This window comes from Panthera leo, chromosome A1, assembly GCF_018350215.1.
Source record: "Panthera leo isolate Ple1 chromosome A1, P.leo_Ple1_pat1.1, whole genome shotgun sequence".
Lineage (NCBI taxonomy): Eukaryota > Metazoa > Chordata > Mammalia > Carnivora > Felidae > Panthera > Panthera leo.
This window is the reverse complement of record NC_056679.1, coordinates 121,792,219-121,811,945: the sequence shown is the minus strand read 5'-3', so window position 1 is coordinate 121,811,945 and position 19,727 is coordinate 121,792,219. Positions and strand designations below refer to the sequence as shown.

Here is a 19,727-nt window from a genome sequence, read left to right as displayed (position 1 = left end):
ACATAGAGACAAAAACAAGAAAACACACGAACAAAAAACCAGCATCTTCTTGCTATGAGGCAGTAGGATATTGCTAAGAGACTGAGCACCAAAATGGTTCTTTACAAATTCCTTCCCTTTTATACTGCAAATAATTTATTATATTCAAGCCTTTAAAAACTATGCGATATATAGGATTGGAAGTCAACTTTCTCTGTGCCAAATTACAGTTGCTACTGCTTTAATGAACAGGTTTAAAAGATGTCTTTGTTATAGGTTCCACAACAATAATCATATACAATCCACATATATAAAAAGGGTTGGTTTATTGTAGTTCAAATACATAAACTGAACATTCAAACATCTTAAAATTAAACTTTAGAAACAAAAGTTTAACATTCAAACTGGAGTATAGTTTACAGGGAACACCCAAGAAAGATAATTTGTTGTCTAATCCAGAATATTTGATAAAGATCACTTAATGGTAAATAAAACGTGTTTAACCATCAGTCCTATTCTGGCCAACATGTTAGTTATGACCGTGGTTCCATACCTGAGAAGAAATTACTAAATAAATCTTCTCTTAGGCTAAACAAGACTTGGCCTAGAATTCAGAGGGGGTAATCAAAGCACGTAAGTGAACAAACAAAACTAAAGTGTTCTTTAGAGACAAAGGTAAAAGTATGTCCATTATAATAATCTTAGCCTCTGGAAGATAAGAATTCAATTTTCAGTGTTTTCTCTTTTACCCGCTTTAAAAAACAAAATCAAAACAAAACAAACCCTAACTTAGGTTTTCTTGGAGTCTGTGGTATTTGCATCTTGCAAGTTCAAACCACAAATGCTCTTACGTCTTGCATGTTTAACACTGCTAGAAAGAACGTCACCAAAAGTCACTGACTTCCACACCTCATAAAAGGATGATTTTTAGCTTCAAGATTTTAGATTTACTAGAGACAGCCTATATTTGAGTATGTATGTCAGTCATGCCACACAAAGAAAAGCATAAATTATTTCCAAAGTGTTCTCTGTTCAGAAACTGTTCACGAATGCTTCTCCTTCTGTTCGTCAGATGGTTCTGCAATAGTCTGACTAATGCACATACATGTAAAAACCTGGAAATTGGCTCATGCAAGCGTTTTTGAATTAAGATACCCCTGTGGAAGAGTACTGAGAATTATTTTGTTGATCGTCTTGTGGGCTCTGACGCTGTGGGAGGTGGGGGTGGACCCCGGCGATCCAGGTCATCCACATAGGCCACAATCAGTTTACGCCTCTCTTCTGGCACACAGTCTAGTACTAGATACCGTTTGTCGTTCTGCAAAATTTTTTCTACATCTTTCAGGTGCTGATCAGATTCCTGGATTAGCTTTTTGGATCTGAAATAAGAAAACAAGTCCAAGAATTACTGACTGCTGTTCACAGGTCTTTCAGAAATGAGCTGGAAATGTCCATCTAGTTCCTAATTGTGTTTCCATTTTTTTTTTTTTTTTTTTTAAGAAAAATTTCACTGCAGTGGTCACCTTTGTAAATCGCCTCAGCAAAGACTCCAAGGAGTGAAAGGGCCTCAGAAGCTGAATTACCCTCCCACCCCTACTGGTGGTCCCTCCAGATCAGGGCTGAGGGTGGGTGGGTAAATCTTGCCCGTGCTGTACCTGTTCTGTGGATGAACAGAGGACTTCAGTCTGCGGGGCTGCCAATCCCAGCATCTTTCACAAGCTTTCACTTTCACATCTTTCACTAAATTAACTATAAAAATGTAGAAAGAAGTCTTACTTCACATCTAATTTAAAAGCCCAAGCTGATGCAAAACATTAAGGATCCTGACCAAAAAATCCAATGACAAAATACCTAAAAACCACACCCTCAGCACTATCTATCCTCCCGTGCACATACCCTTCATTAAGATGTTTCCAATTTTTCTCTTAAAGGAAGAAAAGCTGGAGCATGAAACAAAACTGCTTTCCTGTGCACTGACTGCTAAGCATCGAGCATTGTAAACTTGTTTTCCTGATGGTAAAACGGTTGGGAATGTGGAACTACTGGGCACGTTACAGAGAAATCTTGTCTAGAAACTCTGATTTTTATCGTTTAAAATTTTTATTTAAAAGTATCCAGCAAATTGCTATCTGGAAAAAAAAAGTTTTTGCTGAGCTTAAGATGATTTCAAGCTTAAGAAATGTTCCACAACACTGAATAGTCTTCACAGGAGGCAGAGACAATGGACAGTGAAGGATTGTTTAAGAAATCTCTTCACAAATACAACTCTTATCAAGCGCGGGGGTATTCCTAAAAAAGCAGTGAAGTAAAAACAAAAGTGTGTTTAAAAAACTGGATGGGTGGGTAACACAAAATAAGAATTGACATCTGGGCCCTTTCTTTAAAAAAAAAAAAAAAAAAAAAAAGTAAGGTAGACATGGGCTGTATTTGGCCTTTAATAAAATTGGCTTCTTCTTATTCCTAAAAATTAATAATGTCAACATGTGTGTGAATGCATAGAATGCTCTGGCCATTAGAGTAAAGACTAGTAAAGACAATGACTGCGGATATGAAACATTTCATTGCACACACCTATATGTTATAAATTTGGTCTCTTTCAAAAGCGTCCTGAAGTCAGCTTTGGCTGTGATGTACTTGTCTCTGATGTATTCTTCAAACTCTCTTTGTTTTTTCTGCAAAAGGACAGTAAGATTTAAAAAAAAAGTCACAAATTCCAAAATTACTATCAATTATTTATTAAACCGGTAATTTGTAAGTCACATCATAAATAATTCCAAAGAAAAAGGCTAGAAAGTACATTTTTGTTCACGCAGCATTCATTAAACTGCAAAATACGCAATGTACATTTTTAAGGCAAAAAGAAGCCAAGAACAAGGAACCACTCAATATATTAGCAGTAGCTAAAGCCCGAGGGCTTGCAATGTGCTACACTGTGCTGAGGGTTTTATCAGGATATCTCCTTTTGTGTTCCTAACAACCTCAAGTGGTAGACACTCTTGAAAATAAAGAAATTAAGGGGGTATTTCCTGTAGACTGTACTTCTATCTTCTAACACCAAGACAATAATGTGGTATAACTTATGGAGAACCCCAAATAACATTCATAACTTAGTACTAACTGATCCTGAGCATTTAGCTTTTCTAGTAAGGAACAGGCATAATGGGTATAAACTCTTTGGGCTAATATTAATATTAACAATAATAACAATATTAAAAAGTATTATTGTCAATTTAAACAATCAGAAAAGTTAGAAACTAAGACTAGACCTGTCAGCTATCGGTCCACCACTCTTTCCCAGCCATGTGTACTTTGTGGTCCACACATCTACAATCCATCTTAAGGAAACAGGGGGAAGAATAATAGCTCTATGGGGTTGTGCACCCTAGACCTAGAGAAACCAACTGGGAAAGGAGAATGATGGGGAGAAGGAACAAATGAAAGGCCAAGGGATAAAATAAGACTGCGGTCAGCTACCCTATCCTTGGCATCATTCACTATTTCAGAACCCAGGGGAGTTCACTTTCCACAGAGGAGTGAGAGTGTCCCAGAACAGGGCTCAGCTTCTATAAACTTCCCCCATCTGCAGTTCCTCTACTCCAGTCTCCGGGGCATGTAACAACAAAAGATCACATTATGGCATTCTGCTAACACGGCTCTGGTGCTCTGACAGCCTGGTATCCATGGCCAGGTTGAAAATGTCTATGTAGTGGGACCTGACTATACCAGAAACAAAAACTACAGCTTCAGTAAAGCTCTAACACCCCAGAACACAGGCTTAACCCCAAGGATGACATTTTTACAGTTTCTACTTTGCTGTCTTATTAATGTATAGTGCAAGATAAAAAATATGACCTTAAAATTCAGATTTACTTCTCATACTCTTAAGTTATTCACTTAAAACCATCCATGTCAGTTTAATCAAAATACATACTGGTGGTGCTGATTAAGCTCACATTTAATATTTATCAACTGACAGTAAATCTCAGACAAAATCCTCTTACCCTGTCACTGGAGGAGAACTTAATGCACCGAGGATCTTCCTTAATGATTTTTTTTACTTCTTTCCATGTGGATGTTAAGGTAATCTTTGAAAGGCAAGGAATAAAAAACACAAATACAACTCACTTTCATCGCAAAGATCAAATGGCAGCAGCACATATGGTACACAGTATTGCACACTGACCTACAATCTCCTGTAATAATGCCCAAATGTAATTGGACTAGCCCAAATGTAATTGGACAGGAAGCAGCTTTAATACAATTTCTTTTTGTTGTTGGCCACAAGAGTTATATTCATGGTCCTATTTCAAGGTGGCCTAAGACAATCACCTGCAAACCCTGGATCCCCATAGGCAACACCGTAACTTCTGAAGAAACACCACCAAAAGGAGATCAGGTATCAGAAGAAAACGTGAACGACGGAGGGAAAAAAGGGACCATGGGACCAAACTGAAAATGGAGCAAAAGATGCAATCCACTCAGTCTATCATTCTATCATTAGGAGGGATCAATGATCACACAACAAAGCCCAATATCAATCACCAGGAATGTGAAAACTGCGGCAGGAAGTAATTTCTAAATAGTTAAGAATGCCATTAACATTTTACTTAAAAAAGAAAAAAAAAAAAAAAAAAAAAAACAGAAAAGAAAGTGTATAAAACCCATGCATTCCAGTAAGAGATCTAAAGACCACGACACTACGATGTTTTTGGAATTATTCTTAAAGACCCCATCTAGATTAAAACAAGGAAAATAAGAGACTTACTGCAGAAGTTTCATCTAGAAGTTGCCTAAAGTGCTCCCTCTTCTTTTTGGTAAGTGCTTCAATGTGTTCATTAAAAAGCTTCTCTTTCTCCTCTCTTTCCAACAAGGATCCAGATTCCCAACGGTGATCTTTTCGGAGAGTCCTCCGAGTATCAGACCATGACACATCTGAAGAACGCACCTAAAAACGTACCAGAAAATTCTATCACCAAAGATCTCTTTTTTCACATTTCAACAATAAAAGGCTTATTTATCTAGTTTAGGAATGATACAATTAATAACGGAAGCTTCTGGTGACTCCACCTTAAATAGTCACTAAAAATCTGCTTCTTTAAACCAGAAATCCCACCTCTCAGAGCTCACCCAAGCAAGCTATCAAGTATGGATTCAGAGGTGTAGAAAGATGAAGAGAATTACTTTAATCGTACTTAGGCACTCTATTTAACATCTTACCAACCTTGAGTAGGAGAAATGGATAGAAATAAAACAGGAAATATCTTGCTACAGGACTAAAGAGGTGACAGGAAAAAAAACCCACCAACAGATCTTGAGCTCAAATTTGTACTTATCAACTACATACTGGAAGTGACATTTCAAAGCATAAGCAAGAATTAACATGGTCAGTAAGAGAAGACGTGACAGATCAGGCTGGTTCAACAACCAGCTCAAGATTATGCTTCACTGCTGGTAATGGCAATACAAGTTACTGCTAGTTACACCACTGCCAATGCTAAGAAATATGGGAGGCTAAAAAGACAGAAAAGTAAGAAAGAAGAAAAATATAAAAACATTTATTTAATCAACATTTATCAAGCACCTAAAAATGAGTCAGCTGAACACGGAGCTTGGTACTGGAAAAACAAAGACAGACACTACCCCTTCCTTCAAAGGACTCAACTTTTTTAAGAGAAGAGAGGCAAGTAAGCAAGTAACGGCAAAAGCACATAATAAGTGCTGTGAGGTGTATGCTGACCACAGGGCAGGCAAGGGGAACAGTGAAAACAAATCTGCCTTAGATGGGTCAAGATCAGCCTCAAAGAAGAGTTATCTGGGTGTGCTCTTGAAAAATGAGTTTTCAAGCGCACTTGAAGTATTCTAGGTGGAGGGATTAGCATGACTAATGCCAGAATTCATTAAGTGTAAATATGGTTCATTAGAACTAAGTGCAGGAAAGGCTAGAGCTTAAAGGGGCAAGAGAGAAAACCAAAGAGGGTAACATAACATGAAGGTGGTGGGGGAGTTAAGGAATGAAGTCATATATTATGCTAAGACAACTGAATTTTAGATGTTTGCAACCACTAAGAGTAGAGAAGCTTCTCTCTGTGAAAGCAACAGGGAGAGTGACAAAATCAGATTTGGTTTTTAGGATGATTTCTGTGACTGCGATAAAGAGAATGAATGTGGGGAAAAGTAAACGCAGGGAAAGAAATCAGTGAATGACTGTAACTAGCCAGAGAACAGAAAGAGGAAACTCAAAACATACCAGTAGAAGCAAGGGAAGAAATCCAAAGAACTGACAGTAGTAGTAGTAACAACAAGAGTCCTTATGAAAGAGAGAAAAGAAATAGTAGGAGAGATGGTGACACAGAGAGGGGACAAAACATGTGGACCATGGCCACAGCAGAGTGGCCTCGGTGCACTGGCTATACAGACAAAACCCTACACACCTCAGCAACCCTCGGTGATGTGCAGAAGCGCTGGCAAGAAAATTCCAGAGTATCTATCTCCTGGGGTCAGTACACCTCCAGTCTAGACCTCATACCATTTACATGTACAATCATTCATCACCACAGTGGTGACCCTAAATCACCAAGCAAAAGGTTTAATTCTATTCAGCACATTTTGTTTATTATTATGGCATGTAAGTGTGTAATAATTTAAGATGACTTCCATCAAGAATAAAAAGTTACCTTTGAGACTAAAAGATTATACATTTTTATATGTACAAAGAAACTTCTGAAAATGTTAAATAACAATGGTTTTCTTATTCTAGTGGGTGCTAATACTATTTTAAAACACTTTATGAAACAACTTACCAAATTAGATCTCTCAGATTCCATTTAAAGAATATTAAAATTTGCACTAACAAGACAACCTAATAGATCTCTAATATCCAGTACTTAAGGGACAGGGCTGGGGGTGGGGGGGGGGGGGGGGGAGAGGGGAGTGAGAGGAATATATACCATGTCAGATAAAAGAGCCTTGAAATTCTGGATAGCTTCTTCTCGTTTGTGTTGCTCTCTCTCTCGATCTATTTCTTTTGTTTGTTCTGAACGTGCCTTTTGAACCTCTCTTTCTCGTTCTCGAAGGCTTGCCTCAATGCGGGCTTGCCTTTCAAGCTCCTTTTCTTTTTCTGAGTCCAAATTCTATAAAGTAAAATTACATTATCAAGATATGTTCCCAGAGTAAGTGGCTTGCCAAATACAGAATTTCAAACCTGGGTTTTACCAAGAATATACATTAACACTGTACCTCGTTTCCAAATCAACTACATGTGCTAGAGATCCTTATATTAATTATACTGACAGGAAAAATTCCAAATCCCAAACAGCAGCTAATACCTTTATGATGCAATTAAGAATTTTCTTATTCCATATTTATAGTATAAATAAACACAATAGTTACCTTGGCTATTTTTTCAATGTACTGTTTGAAAAGGTCTTCTCTCATTGAAGAACTATCCACTGCCTTGTAACGTGGATCACTTTCTACTTTGTCTTTTACTTTGCTCCATCGGGACTGACTGTCCAAGTGATGATTAGATAACAGTTCAAAGAAATCCGATTTAATCTGTATTTCAAAACATTATCAGGGAATGGGGGGTGGGGGGAATCCACCATGAGAAATTCCTCATATGCAAATGTTTACAACCAGAAAAAATTGTTCACTTACCTTAAAGATGAGAATAATAACTTTTTAAATTCATTTATTTATAGTGGAATAAATTTTAGTCAAAAAGAGTATCAGAATTGCTCTTTCATGATAAATATAAAAATCAACAGACATAAACTCTCATTTAAAATCTACCAAACTCAAGATAAATCATTTTCTCCAGTCAAATTATTCAAATACAGAAAAAAAATTTTTTTAGGTTGTTAACTTTTTCATTTCAGCAATGCCACGTTTTTATAAGAAATAAGAATTTATATTTATTTTTAGATAACAATCAGGTTTATGAACTGACAGTAAACTACATTTTAACATCAAGTTAATAATAATGACTTATTTTAAAAAGTAGATGAATATAATTTTTGTTTGTTACAATAGGGGAATTTAGAAATAGATGAGCACAAATAACAAGTCTCATTCATTAGAAACTTGGAACGGTACTGCCAAATGTCTAAAAACAAGTAAAAAGCAGGGTAAATTTTTGTATTTTAATTAAAAAAAATCAATGCCTGTACCCTTATATATAAATTATAGGATTTCTATGATCATAATTAATCATTACTTTAAAAACTATATTCAGATTTTTGGTATTTTTTAGCATTAAACATGTATACCTTTATAACTCAAAACTGTTAATAAATTAACATTCTGAGCCAATCAAGTACCAACTCAGTAAAATTACACCAAGGTTATTAAAAGATATTAATCCTTTGGTAGCAACATGTACAATACTTAGAATCCTTCTCCCAAACTGTAATTCTTATTTTTTTAAATAGGGGATAAAGAAATAAAGAAAGCGTTTATTTTTACATAACTTTGAGGACCTGTTTTAAAATTCAGTATCATTCAAGTTATCTTGTACGCCTATGAGGGGAGACACCAGAGGCAGGCAGTCAATTCAATAGAGAAGTCAGACCATGTCAAGAACCTCTCTTTCCTGTAGGAATTAAACATGCTGGCTTCCCACGTGACCAAAGGAATCAGAAATTAGAAATGGAATCACATTCTTTCTGCCTATTCCAAACTCTCATCTCCCCTAACAGAGAATTAAGAGAGGATAATGTCATTTCTGGAAAACACTAGTAAGATTATAAGAAAAGAGTTTCTTTCCTATTAGAGAATTTTTTAAAAACCAAGAGCTAATCAGCTGTGGATTTCTTTTACTACTGAACTTGGCTCTTGACTTTGTAGTAATAAGAAATACTCATAAATCCAGTATTTTCACACAATGAAAAAGCAACTACTTGATATAGTGATGTAACAACAATTTTTCTGTTCATCTTGTCTACTTTGTATCTGACATGATGAACACCAAATTCCTAGATGCCTGTGAAAACTAGAAAGCAAAATTTACAAAATTTATGTTAAATAAAACATGCAAGCTATTTTAAACAGGAATCTTTCCAAGCCAATTTCCAAGTCAATTTATATTGACTTAAGACAATTTTCAAATATTAGACACAAAGCCTAAAAATGACTATCTTACAGTTTTAAAAATGTGTGATGTATAAACAGTGAATTTTAAATAAAATTAAATTTTAACTTCCTCTCACTGTGGATATTACCATTACAGGCTATACATGGCTTACCAAAGCTGCCATTTGTATGAGAACTATCAACAACTGCATAAATGTCAAAAAATTTAAGTTACCCATTAGCAGCAATCCAAGACTCCACATTCCCAATTTTCTTCTCTCCCCAAATCAAAGTACCTTACCATCTAGGCTGTTCACTTTAACAGGGGAAAACAGTCTCCTAAGCCTAATGTACTGTAAAATACTTAACTTGTTCAGAAGAAAATTTAAGTGAGGAAAGAGAGAAAAATGCACTTCATGAGAGGATTAACTCTATTGTGTGCAACTTCAAATGTGTTGTTCCAAAAGGTATCTTATTTGAACCACAGTTTTATAAAAATGGGTTATACAGTATAATAAAATTTAAAAAACCTTGAAGGTAGCTACTTTGGCAGACAAAACAGTCTAGCAAAAGTAAGCAGAATTTTAGGGGCATTTTTTATAAAATGGAAAATTACCAGTGAAAGCTACCTGCAAATGATTTTTCTCTTTAGCTTGAAAATGTCTACCAAAGGTGGGGGCTACTTCACCAAAAGTCAGTGTCCTTTACAGGTTTTTGACTTAGCAAAAAACTTTTATTATCTGGCTGTTAACTGCATTACCTCAATACTACAAACAACAATTAGAGAATCATAAGAATAAAGAAAGCAAACTCCAATAAACTAGCACCATGCTACAAGCACTAATCTTACTATTCAATTAATACAGCTAAAATGGGGTTTAAAAAAAAACAGTATAGACAATATACTTCATAGGAATAATCATTAAAAGTCATGAAGAAACTAATAAAACTTAATTAACCAGCTACTTCTCAGACCGTGAATATAAAATACACTGTATTTAAACTCTTAAAGATTTGTTCCCAGGGCCTAGTTAGTAAGTAATTTTGCATTCTTTAAATTGGCTGAGAAAGTTTCACTTATTTCCTGCCTCTTTTTTAAAAATTTAGTAAAGGTACAAAGCCAAACCTATAACTTAGAAAATTATTTTACAATCGAAAGAAAGTAAAGCTGAATATAGTAGGTTTATTTAGATGCAATATCTATTTAATTTACTTTAACACATTTTGGGCACACCTCTCATCACTTCATAAGGAAAAAAGACTAAAAAAATGTAAAGTACCGGAACTGCGGGAGGCTAAAGTCACCACACAGAGATACCAATTCTTTCCTCACTAGGGAATCCCATTATACTTTGCGTATCAGTGATTGACAGCTGTCAGACTGAACTGATTGACAGGCCGCACAGCACAAAACTGTAAAGTCTATCCACTTGTTATAAAACAGAATACACAAAATAGTTACAAAAAGAGTGTTTAGAAAAAGAACATTGGTTATAAATGCAAAGAGAAAAACATTCAATTTGTATAAAAGCAATCACACAGTATCAACTATTTATTTTACTTGGTATTCTTTAATCAAATAAGGTATTACCAAAAGTCAAAAGTAGCAAACAATACATTAACATGATTCTAATTCAGCATACACAATGTTTACACAGAACTCAATTCTGCACATTTCCTGAGAAGCATAATCATTTGCAGAAAAAAAAAAAGTTAATGGTGAAATAATAATTCTGGAAGAATCTCCACTGAAGCCCAAGAAACCAGATAATCAGGAAATTTCAGGTATTTCTGACAAAAGTTATTTCACCCAATACTGTTGCTATTTACAGTGCAGGAGGCTTGAGCCCATTAAAAATGGTATTACTTCCCTCATGACATTCCTTAATAGAATTTGTGATGTTTTAACTTTCTGGAATGAGAGCCCATTTTAAATGTCAAAAATGATTAGGCTTCAGAGGTTCTTCATCTCCATCCACAAAGCACACAGGGGGACTAAGGAGAGCGGCTGCGTGTTCTGATGGCCCGCGCACCTCCGGTGCGGTCTCCACCCGCCTGCCTCCCCAGTGGTGGGCTCCTCTCCGCTCCTGACACCACTATCAAGTGACATTTGGAATTCATTAATCTTTCATAGCTGACCTTTATTTCTGATAAGCAATAATTTATATGTAAGATATGTTTACTAAAAGATTAGAAAGTCACTAAAATGCTGTTAGAAGGCAAAAAAGATAAAAAAGCTTTTTAAAATTTAAAGGTTACCGCTTATTAGGAATCTTGAATTTTAGCAGGCACCAGTGAGTAGAAAGATCTAACAGTCAGTTCCGGGTGTACTGGGCAAACTCAGTATTAATAAAATTTAAAGCAAATCTATGTACTTTAGTAAACTTATTAAAATAAGCATTATGGAAGTAAAGTGACTGAATACACACACGTAAACAACTGTAAAAGTGAACTTACAAAGCTAACCAGTCTGGGGGTCCTGTGATCTGTGCCCATGAATGAGATCAGAAACATGGCCCCAGCTTAGTCTCTTCCCATTCACGCTCCTGTCAATCACCTCATCTTACCTTCTCACCTCTGGTCTTCGAATCTTCTTTCTCTTTCTTCCTTGCAGCTGCCACAAATTCATTAAACAAGGCTTCTCGATCTTTCATCTTTTCAATTGCTTTGAATCTTGAATCTTTAGCATGCTTGGCTGCAAATTCACTAAAAGTAGCTCTGTAACAAAATGGCAAGTGTGCTAACTTTGGTAGAACTATTTCTGCTTATAGAAAGGTATAGAAGAAGATACCATTTTTCCAGCCAGAATATGTGCCAAAGACTCACTGAGTCCCAACATTTGCCTAAAGAGTAAACAATGAGCTACAGAAAGGAGTACAAGAGGGCTAAAGGGTGAAAATGTGGTTGGTGATTTGTACGCTGTCAAGCATGACACTGGGGGATAACACATCAGAGAACAAAAAATGTATGTGATTCAAGAGACTTAAGAGCTCATCTATTTCCACACTAAGAAGAGGCTGAGTCTTGCTTCTAGCCATGGTGGAGTTAACTACCGAATTAGATCTCCTTCCAGAAACAACTGTGAAAGAAGACAAATGTATGAGGCGAATGATTCCAAAACAGTGCATAATAGGTAGGGTAGTAGTAAGACTGAGGAAAGGCCCACTGCCCTATGCCGCAGGACAATTTCCCAAGGTACAGAGAGCTACAGTCCAAGCAGAGTACAGCAGTCCCAATAGCTACAAGTAGTAAAGATCAGAGTCTGGGTGTTAAAATGGCAAGGGAAGAAGCTCTAGAAAGATAGTACCCAGTAAATATACCACAAGGTGATTCCCCATGAATAGATGGCCAAGGCTGAAGGGTACAATAGCAGGGAAAAACCGCATCCCCTGCCAAAGTGCTACCTGGTTAAGAGCAAAAAACAAATGTTAGAAACTGAGTAGTGCAGAAAAAGAACAGCATTAGGACACTAAAGTCCACAAAAGCTGCACAATGGAGACAAAGCTGGACTGTTGAGAAACTTCCAACTTCTGAGACCCACACTAACAAAGCCTTAAATCAAAGCTATATTCAGGTGATCAGCCTGTAACTAAACTGCCTGCGAAAACAAAAATCCACTCTTCAGAGTAAGGGAATAGACTTTCAGAATGTCTATAATCCACTATTTTCAATATTCAATCAGACAACACTAAACATACAAAGAATGTATAACCCAAATCAAAAAAATTTTTCAATCCACAGAAACTGAACTGAAAATGCTCAGACGCTGTTCTGGAAGAGACAAATCCTTTAAAAATATTGTAAGTATATTGAAAGAATTTAAGAAAAATAGATTCAAAGAACTAAAAACATGGCCTTAATGAATGAATAAAAGGGAGTTTTAGCAAAGACACAGAAAATAGGAAAAAAGAACCTAAAACTAACTGAAAGGAAAAATTCATTGGGTGGGCTTAACAAAAGAGTAGACCTAGAATAAAGAGCTACTGACTCCAAATTACATCAGTAACAGTTATCTCATCAAAAGAATACACACAAAAAAAAATTGGGGTAGGAGGGGAATATATTGTCTCAGGGATTTGTCAGATAATTAGAATTCTAAAAGAGAAAAGAATCAATCAGAACAGAAAAAATGCTGATCAAAAATTTTCCAAATTTGATGAAAACATCAATGCATAGATCCAAAAAGCAAAGCAAGCTGCCAAGAAGGCTACATAAAAAAATGAGGCCTACGAGGGATAATGCGGCTCAGTATAAAAAAAAACTTTCTCCACAAATAAAAGGCATTTATAATTCATACATTTGGATATATTTCAATATTTGAAGCTTTCACCTTACGTAATAATTTGTCTTATAATAAATACTCCCATATTTAGCAAGTTTTTTTTAGAAGGCAAAGCTAAATCTTACTCTCTCCCTTTAAAAACTGTTTATTTCAATACAAATATAGAACACATCTTCTTAGGTGTTAAAGCAAAGATTATATTACAACTTTAATTGTAAATAAACTGGTTAACTTCAGAATTTAGTATTTAAAACATCAACTGAAGATTACGAGTACCATTCATAGCTAACATTTGCTATTTTGAAGCTTTGCTAACCAAACCAGGATTCTAATAATCTTTTACATATAACTATCGTTACTCACAATACCTAATTTCATTAATTCAACACTTTTTAACAACAGGATACATTGCAAACCTGGTTTGAATAATGGATAGGTAAACTTAATAAAAGTTTAAATAAAATAAAAACGTGTATCCCAGGAACAGGATGACATACACGTAAGTCCACTAAATCTGTTTTGTTTTCACGATAAACTAAGCACCTTGCATTTTAATTTTAAGAGAGAATTACTACTATGATTAAAGAATAAACCTGTTTTTAAATGTAAAATCGGGGCACCTGGGTGTCTCAGTCAGTTAAGCATCCAACTTCAGCTCAGGTCATGATCTCGCAGTTCATGGGTTGGAGCCCCATGTTGGGATCTGCACTGACAGCTCAGAGCCTGGAGCCTGCTTCGGATTCTGTGACTCCTCTCTCTCTCTGCCCCTGGCCTGCTTGTGCTCATTCTCAATCTCTTTCTCTCAAAAATATACATTAAAGGGGTGCCTGGGTGGCTCAGTCAGTTAAGCATCTTGGCTTCGGCTCAGGTTGTGATCTCACGGTTTGTGGGTTGGAGCCCCACGTCGGCTCTGTGCTGACAGCTCAGAGACTACAGCCTGCTTTGGATTCTGTGTCTCCCTCTCTTTCTGCCCCTCCCTGCTCGCACTGTCTCTCACTCTCTCTCTCTCAAAAATAAACACTAAAAAATAATTTCTTTAATAAAAACATTAAAAAACTACAAATAAAATATAAAATCAATTTCTAAAAGTGAGAATTATTTTACACATATTTATATCATTTGTAATAAAATAGGTAAAATAATTATTTTTCACTAGAAAAGACTAAAATGAAATTTTAGCATTAGATGGTGATAGAGATTTTTACAGGACTCATCTCTCAACTCCAGAAAGTGCTGCTTGGTAAACAGACAGTCACCCTTTTCTCTCAGGGAGAGGTGAGGGTGGATAATAGTGGTAGGAGACTGGGAAGTGACCAGGAACTGACCCAAGGAGATATGCCTTGAAATTTCTTTCAATCCAAAAAGAAAAAAGACATAGAAATAGGCACTAAATTCTCCCCAGTCATTTTTTCCTTCAGAATAAACTCCAATGTTTTTTATCTACAAAATCTAGTTATAATATATAGTCTCTTCCCATTTCAAAGAGAATTTAAGTTAGCAGACATATTTTCTCAATTTTAAGTTTTTCCTCCTCATTTTCTGCTACTTACTAAATTTGGTCCTAATCTCTAGGGTCACGTTAAATGCATCAATATAGCAATACAGCACAATGTCCCAAGTGCTAAGACTTCTAGTTATGTGTCTCATGGCTTTATTTTCTGAAGTAAACTGCAAGGTACAGCTTGCTCCACCAATTCTGTCAGCCCCAAAAGAGCGCCCGCCTGGGTACTGGCATAGAGCAGTAACTTAATTTGTCAAATCCACAAAATGGAAATCTCTTCAGAGTCTCAGTTATTGTCAGATCCATAAGGGTTTTAATAAATAAGTGTATTTTGCTGAATCATTTGAAAATAAGCTGCAGACATCATGAGACTTCATCTGTAACTATTTTAGCATGCATCTCCTCAGAGCAAATCCTTTTTCCTCTATAACCACCGTACCCAAGAAAATTGTGAATTCTCTAATACCATGTAATACCAATCCATCCATGCTCAAATCTCAACTGCCTCCCCAAATGTCTTTTATAACTGAGTCACAAGTACTGACCCATGAACTCAATGTTTTGATTAACCAAAAAGAAAGGACCAAGACCCCTCGGAGAGTCTGAAACTCTACTCTCCCCTGACAAATGTTACGTTCTTCAGAGCTCCAAATACTCTATTAACTTTATTATCTGAGATGTGTATTAATGCACTAAGTTTCTCTTCATGTTTCAAATATAAAATTATAATATTAAATATACTTTCTCAAACAACATTCTCTCCTCTATTTGCAATGACAAAAGTAACCATTTCAACAAGATGAACTTTTATAAAAAGTGCCATTTAAACAAGACACTCCATAATTCTACCCTACAGTTTTAAAAATTATCCACGTTATGAGGTATTCACAGCAACCAAGTAACAAACACTATTGCCAAAACTAAACCATAAATAAAAAGTAATTTTCTCTTGCCTAGACTATTCTGTATTAACACTGGAATCCAGTTGAAATCCTACATTCACTTGGGTAAGGTATGAGACAAGCATATAAATCTATACTGGCTGTTTTAGAAGACTGAGTGAGATAATGAGATAACGTGTGTATACATATATGTGCTTCAAGTGCATGTATGTATGTATGTATAAGTTTGTACATACAACTTTTTAAGTGCACATAAGATATCCGCTAAATGATGCTAAATATTATTGTTTTTATGATGCTAGTCACGTAAGTTTTAAATGTCTCCTCTTCTTCACCCCATTACACATACTCAATAGGCATTAACAATCAACTGAAAATATCAGACAAAAACATATCTAGACACTGCCTCTCACAGAGCACAAGAGGTTCCTCTAAAGGAAATATATTAAGAATAAAGATTAGAAATGCATAACCAATAATGAAATAAACTTTTCATGTCCAATTATCCAAAAGATACATATTCTCTTAGCTGATCTTAGAAGAAAGCACATACATATTTTGAAATGTTACAGTAATGAACCATATACCTTGGATTAAATTTTGCTTCTTCCATCATTTTTTTGAAATCTTCCTTGGCTTGCATTATTTTGTTTTTCTTTTCCCTGCGTTCTTCCTCTGCCCTCGTCTTTACATATTGATCAAATACCTATCACAAAAATAAACCAATTGGGCAAGTTAGTCTTCCATAGGAATAATTTAATTACCAAACTATGGAATCTGTAAGAAAATACTGAGTCAATGTCTTTGTCCAAACTATAATAGAAAAAAAAAATGAATTAGATATCTCAATTGTATGCAGATTATCTGTAGCAAGTCTCACTTTAAAACTTCAGTTGACAGTGTTACAGAAGCACACAAGCCCTCTGCGGAGACTTCCAGAACAAAGTTAAAAGCCCCTTTAATTTTCATTGTCCCTGATTACAAACTGAATACACGCATATTAAAAAAATTTCAGGGGATATAAAATATATAAATTACAATCCTTCCAAATCTCTTCTAGAAAAAAAACGTTAAGAGTATGGAACAGATAGTTTACATTTATTTCTGTGCTTCTTTTTAAGACATAATTATCTCTACCAAAATGTAATGCTTTACATCTATCCCATATTTTCCCCCACCTAATCATGTACAGACAAGATAATAAACTGAACATGCACATCTATTTCCTTTCTTCCAATGCCAATACAATGACGAGAGGATTTCCTTTTTTAAGTCACAAACCAACAAGACCAGGCAAATGGGAAAAAGAAAGAGCAAGTCTTGAAGATGAAAAGCACAAGGATAAGCAGCAGAGGAACTGGCAAAAATGAGAGAGCTGACCCAAATTCAGTGGTCAAGAAAAGAAAGAAACCAATTCTTTTTTTATTAGAGAATCCTCAAACAGTTCCAGAAGTGACAGCACCAGATAACCATGGAAGTGAGGGCAGAGTACAGCTACAATAAGGCTGTTTAAGAAGGAGTCCATCAGAAAATCTCCCTTGCCAACAGCATGTATCTGGGGGCTCTGCCACTCCTGCGCCTCAGTAAAAGGCAAGTGATTATTCTCTAGAACCAGGGTGGGCAATTCACAATCTGCTGGCCAAACTTGGCCTGCTGCCTATTTTTGTACAGCCCAGAAAGAGTTTTAACATTTTTTAAATAGTTAGGGAATAGAGAATTTTGTAACATTTCATGACATGTGACAATTAAATCCAAATTTTAGTGTCCACAAGTAAAACTTTATTGGAATAGTCAGGCTCATTCCTTCACATCTATCTACCTGTGGGTGCTCCTTCGTTACAGTAGCAGAACTACACTACTAGGACAGAGACCAAATGACCCCCAAAGCTAAAATATTTACTGTCTGACACTTTATTTTAAAATCTTGCTAATTCTTGCTCTAAAAGGTAAAGCAGTATCTCTCAAGGTAAAGGGGGGGGGGGGGGCATACCTAATTTAACATACTAAAGTTAAGTTTTATTTTCTAATAAAACTAACAAAATATACTGTAATCATAAAACAAGAAAAACTTAAAGAACAAAAAGAAATCCTAAAAATTAAAGGACAGAAAAAATGAAAACTCAAATTAAAGGATTTCACAATAAAGTTGAGCAAGTCATCCAAAAGAAAGGGGCAGAGGTAGAAAATAGGTGAAAAGAGGGCACCGGGGTGGCTCAGTAGGTTAAGTGTCTGACTTCAGCTCAGGTCATGATCTTGCAATCCATGAGTTTGAGCCCCGCATCAGGATCTGGGCTGATAGCTCAGAGCCTGGAGCCAGCTTCAGATTCTATGTCTCCCTCTCTCTCTGGCCCTTCCCCTCTCGCATGCTATGCTGTCTCTCTCTCTCTCTCAAAAATAAACATTAAAAAAAGAAAAATTAAAAAAACAGGTGAAAAGAAAATTTAAGGACGAGACCAAAAGGGCAAATTCTCTGTCCCAGAATGAAAAAATAAACAGGTTGGAAACAAATGCAAAAAAACAATGTAAGAAAATCTCCCAGAACTGAAAGACAGGAGTTTACATACTAAAAGGACCACCAAGCACCCAGCATAATGGGCCCCTTCCACCAAGGTACACAATCACGGTGAGATTTCAGAACGCTATACACTAAGAGGAGATCCTACACATCCACAAAGGAAAAATAAACAGGCCCATAAACAAAGGCCCATAAACTGATGGCTTCAAACACAACACTGAAAACTAGAAAAAGAGCTACGTCTTCAAAATCCTGAAAGAGAAAGATTTCCAATTTCAAATATCTTAACCAATTTCAAATTAAGGGTACAATGAATGTTTGCAAACACGCAAGGCTCCAAAGTTTATCTCCCATGCATGTTCTCTCAAGATGCTATTACAGGGATGGAATGGGTCAAAAGGGAGTAAACCAAGAAAGAAAAAGACTTATGATGAAGGAAACAGGTGAAGTCTCTACCCCCAAAAACGAGATGAGGGAAATCTCAGGATGATGGTAAAGACTGGTCACCCTCAAAAATAACAGCTGTATGTCAGGTGTAGAGGGTAACCAGTCCGAAATGAAGCAAGTCACACGCTCTGGAAGAAATGTCTTTAGAAAGATAAAACTGGGCAGCACTCTATTACTTTTCCTAGCATATTTTACAGAAATATTTGTCTCTTTAAAGGTGTGCATGTACATCTTTAGAAAAAGTCAAACAAAAAATGTTCTTTACAAAACTGAAAACTTTATTCCAGGTCAGGCCATGTCTGTCTACCAATCTTTAATAGCTGTATAGAGATACCTACAACTATCTCACCATCTCCCGTCAGGCACATTGGCCATTTTCAGCACCATCCCAATACAGCACTGCAATAAATCCTGAAAGCATGTGCAGGCTGACCCATGTGGAAAAGAGGGTTCTTCTCAAGCCCTCTCTCCCTTTTTGGTATATACTTTCTTATTTGTAAAAGTAGTGAACTACAAATAAGCCCAATGAATTTATATTAACTTTCTTTTCAGAGGCTGGAGAAAACTTCACAACCCTTCCTCTGGGATATCCCACACCAAGGTTAGGAATCGCTAGCTGAGATCACCTTCTCAAAGAAAATTAGGAGTTCTGGTATGCTTCCAAGCTTCTCCTAATTATTTGTGTCATGCTTCCCAATACACTTGAGCTTTTTAGGTCCCCTATTTTAAGCGGTTATTTTCTTAAAACATCAACTTGTGAATGTTACAATAAACACAACCAAAGTTGTTAAGTTTTTATAAAAAATTTCTAGTAGACTTCTATATATGTAATCAAAACATCCATATTAAAGAGCTACATTGTCTAAGCCAATGTAGCTTCTAGGGTGCTATATTCCATTTCTTTTCGTTTTTATTATTTTTTCAAACAAATTGTTTTGATGTTTATGTATGTTTGACAGAGACAGAGGGGGACAGAGGGCGAGCAGGAGAGGGGCAGAGAGAGAAGGAGACACAGAATCCAAAGCAGGCTCC

The 19,727-nt window shown here is 36.0% G+C and overlaps 1 protein-coding gene across 6 annotated transcripts in view; it reads right to left on the bottom strand.

The window, feature by feature from the left end:
* Positions 1-285: 285 nt before the first annotated feature.
* Positions 286-19,727, bottom strand: part of TCERG1 (transcription elongation regulator 1) — a 60,890-nt gene continuing 41,448 nt past the window's right edge. For 5 of the 6 annotated variants that reach the window (XM_042938471.1, XM_042938479.1, XM_042938485.1 and 2 more), the window contains 8 exons: positions 16,321-16,439; positions 11,616-11,766; positions 7,369-7,533; positions 6,927-7,109; positions 4,745-4,924; positions 3,981-4,064; positions 2,551-2,651; positions 286-1,358 (listed from right to left, as the gene is read on the bottom strand). In XM_042938471.1, the coding sequence (XP_042794405.1) occupies positions 1,157-1,358; positions 2,551-2,651; positions 3,981-4,064; positions 4,745-4,924; positions 6,927-7,109; positions 7,369-7,533; positions 11,616-11,766; positions 16,321-16,439 (1,185 nt within the window). In that variant the 3' untranslated portion in view covers positions 286-1,156. Of the gene's footprint in view, positions 1,359-1,634; positions 1,729-2,550; positions 2,652-3,980; positions 4,065-4,744; positions 4,925-6,926; positions 7,110-7,368; positions 7,534-11,615; positions 11,767-16,320; positions 16,440-19,727 lie in introns of all 6 variants that reach the window. The other variant, XR_006202556.1, reaches the window with a different exon arrangement.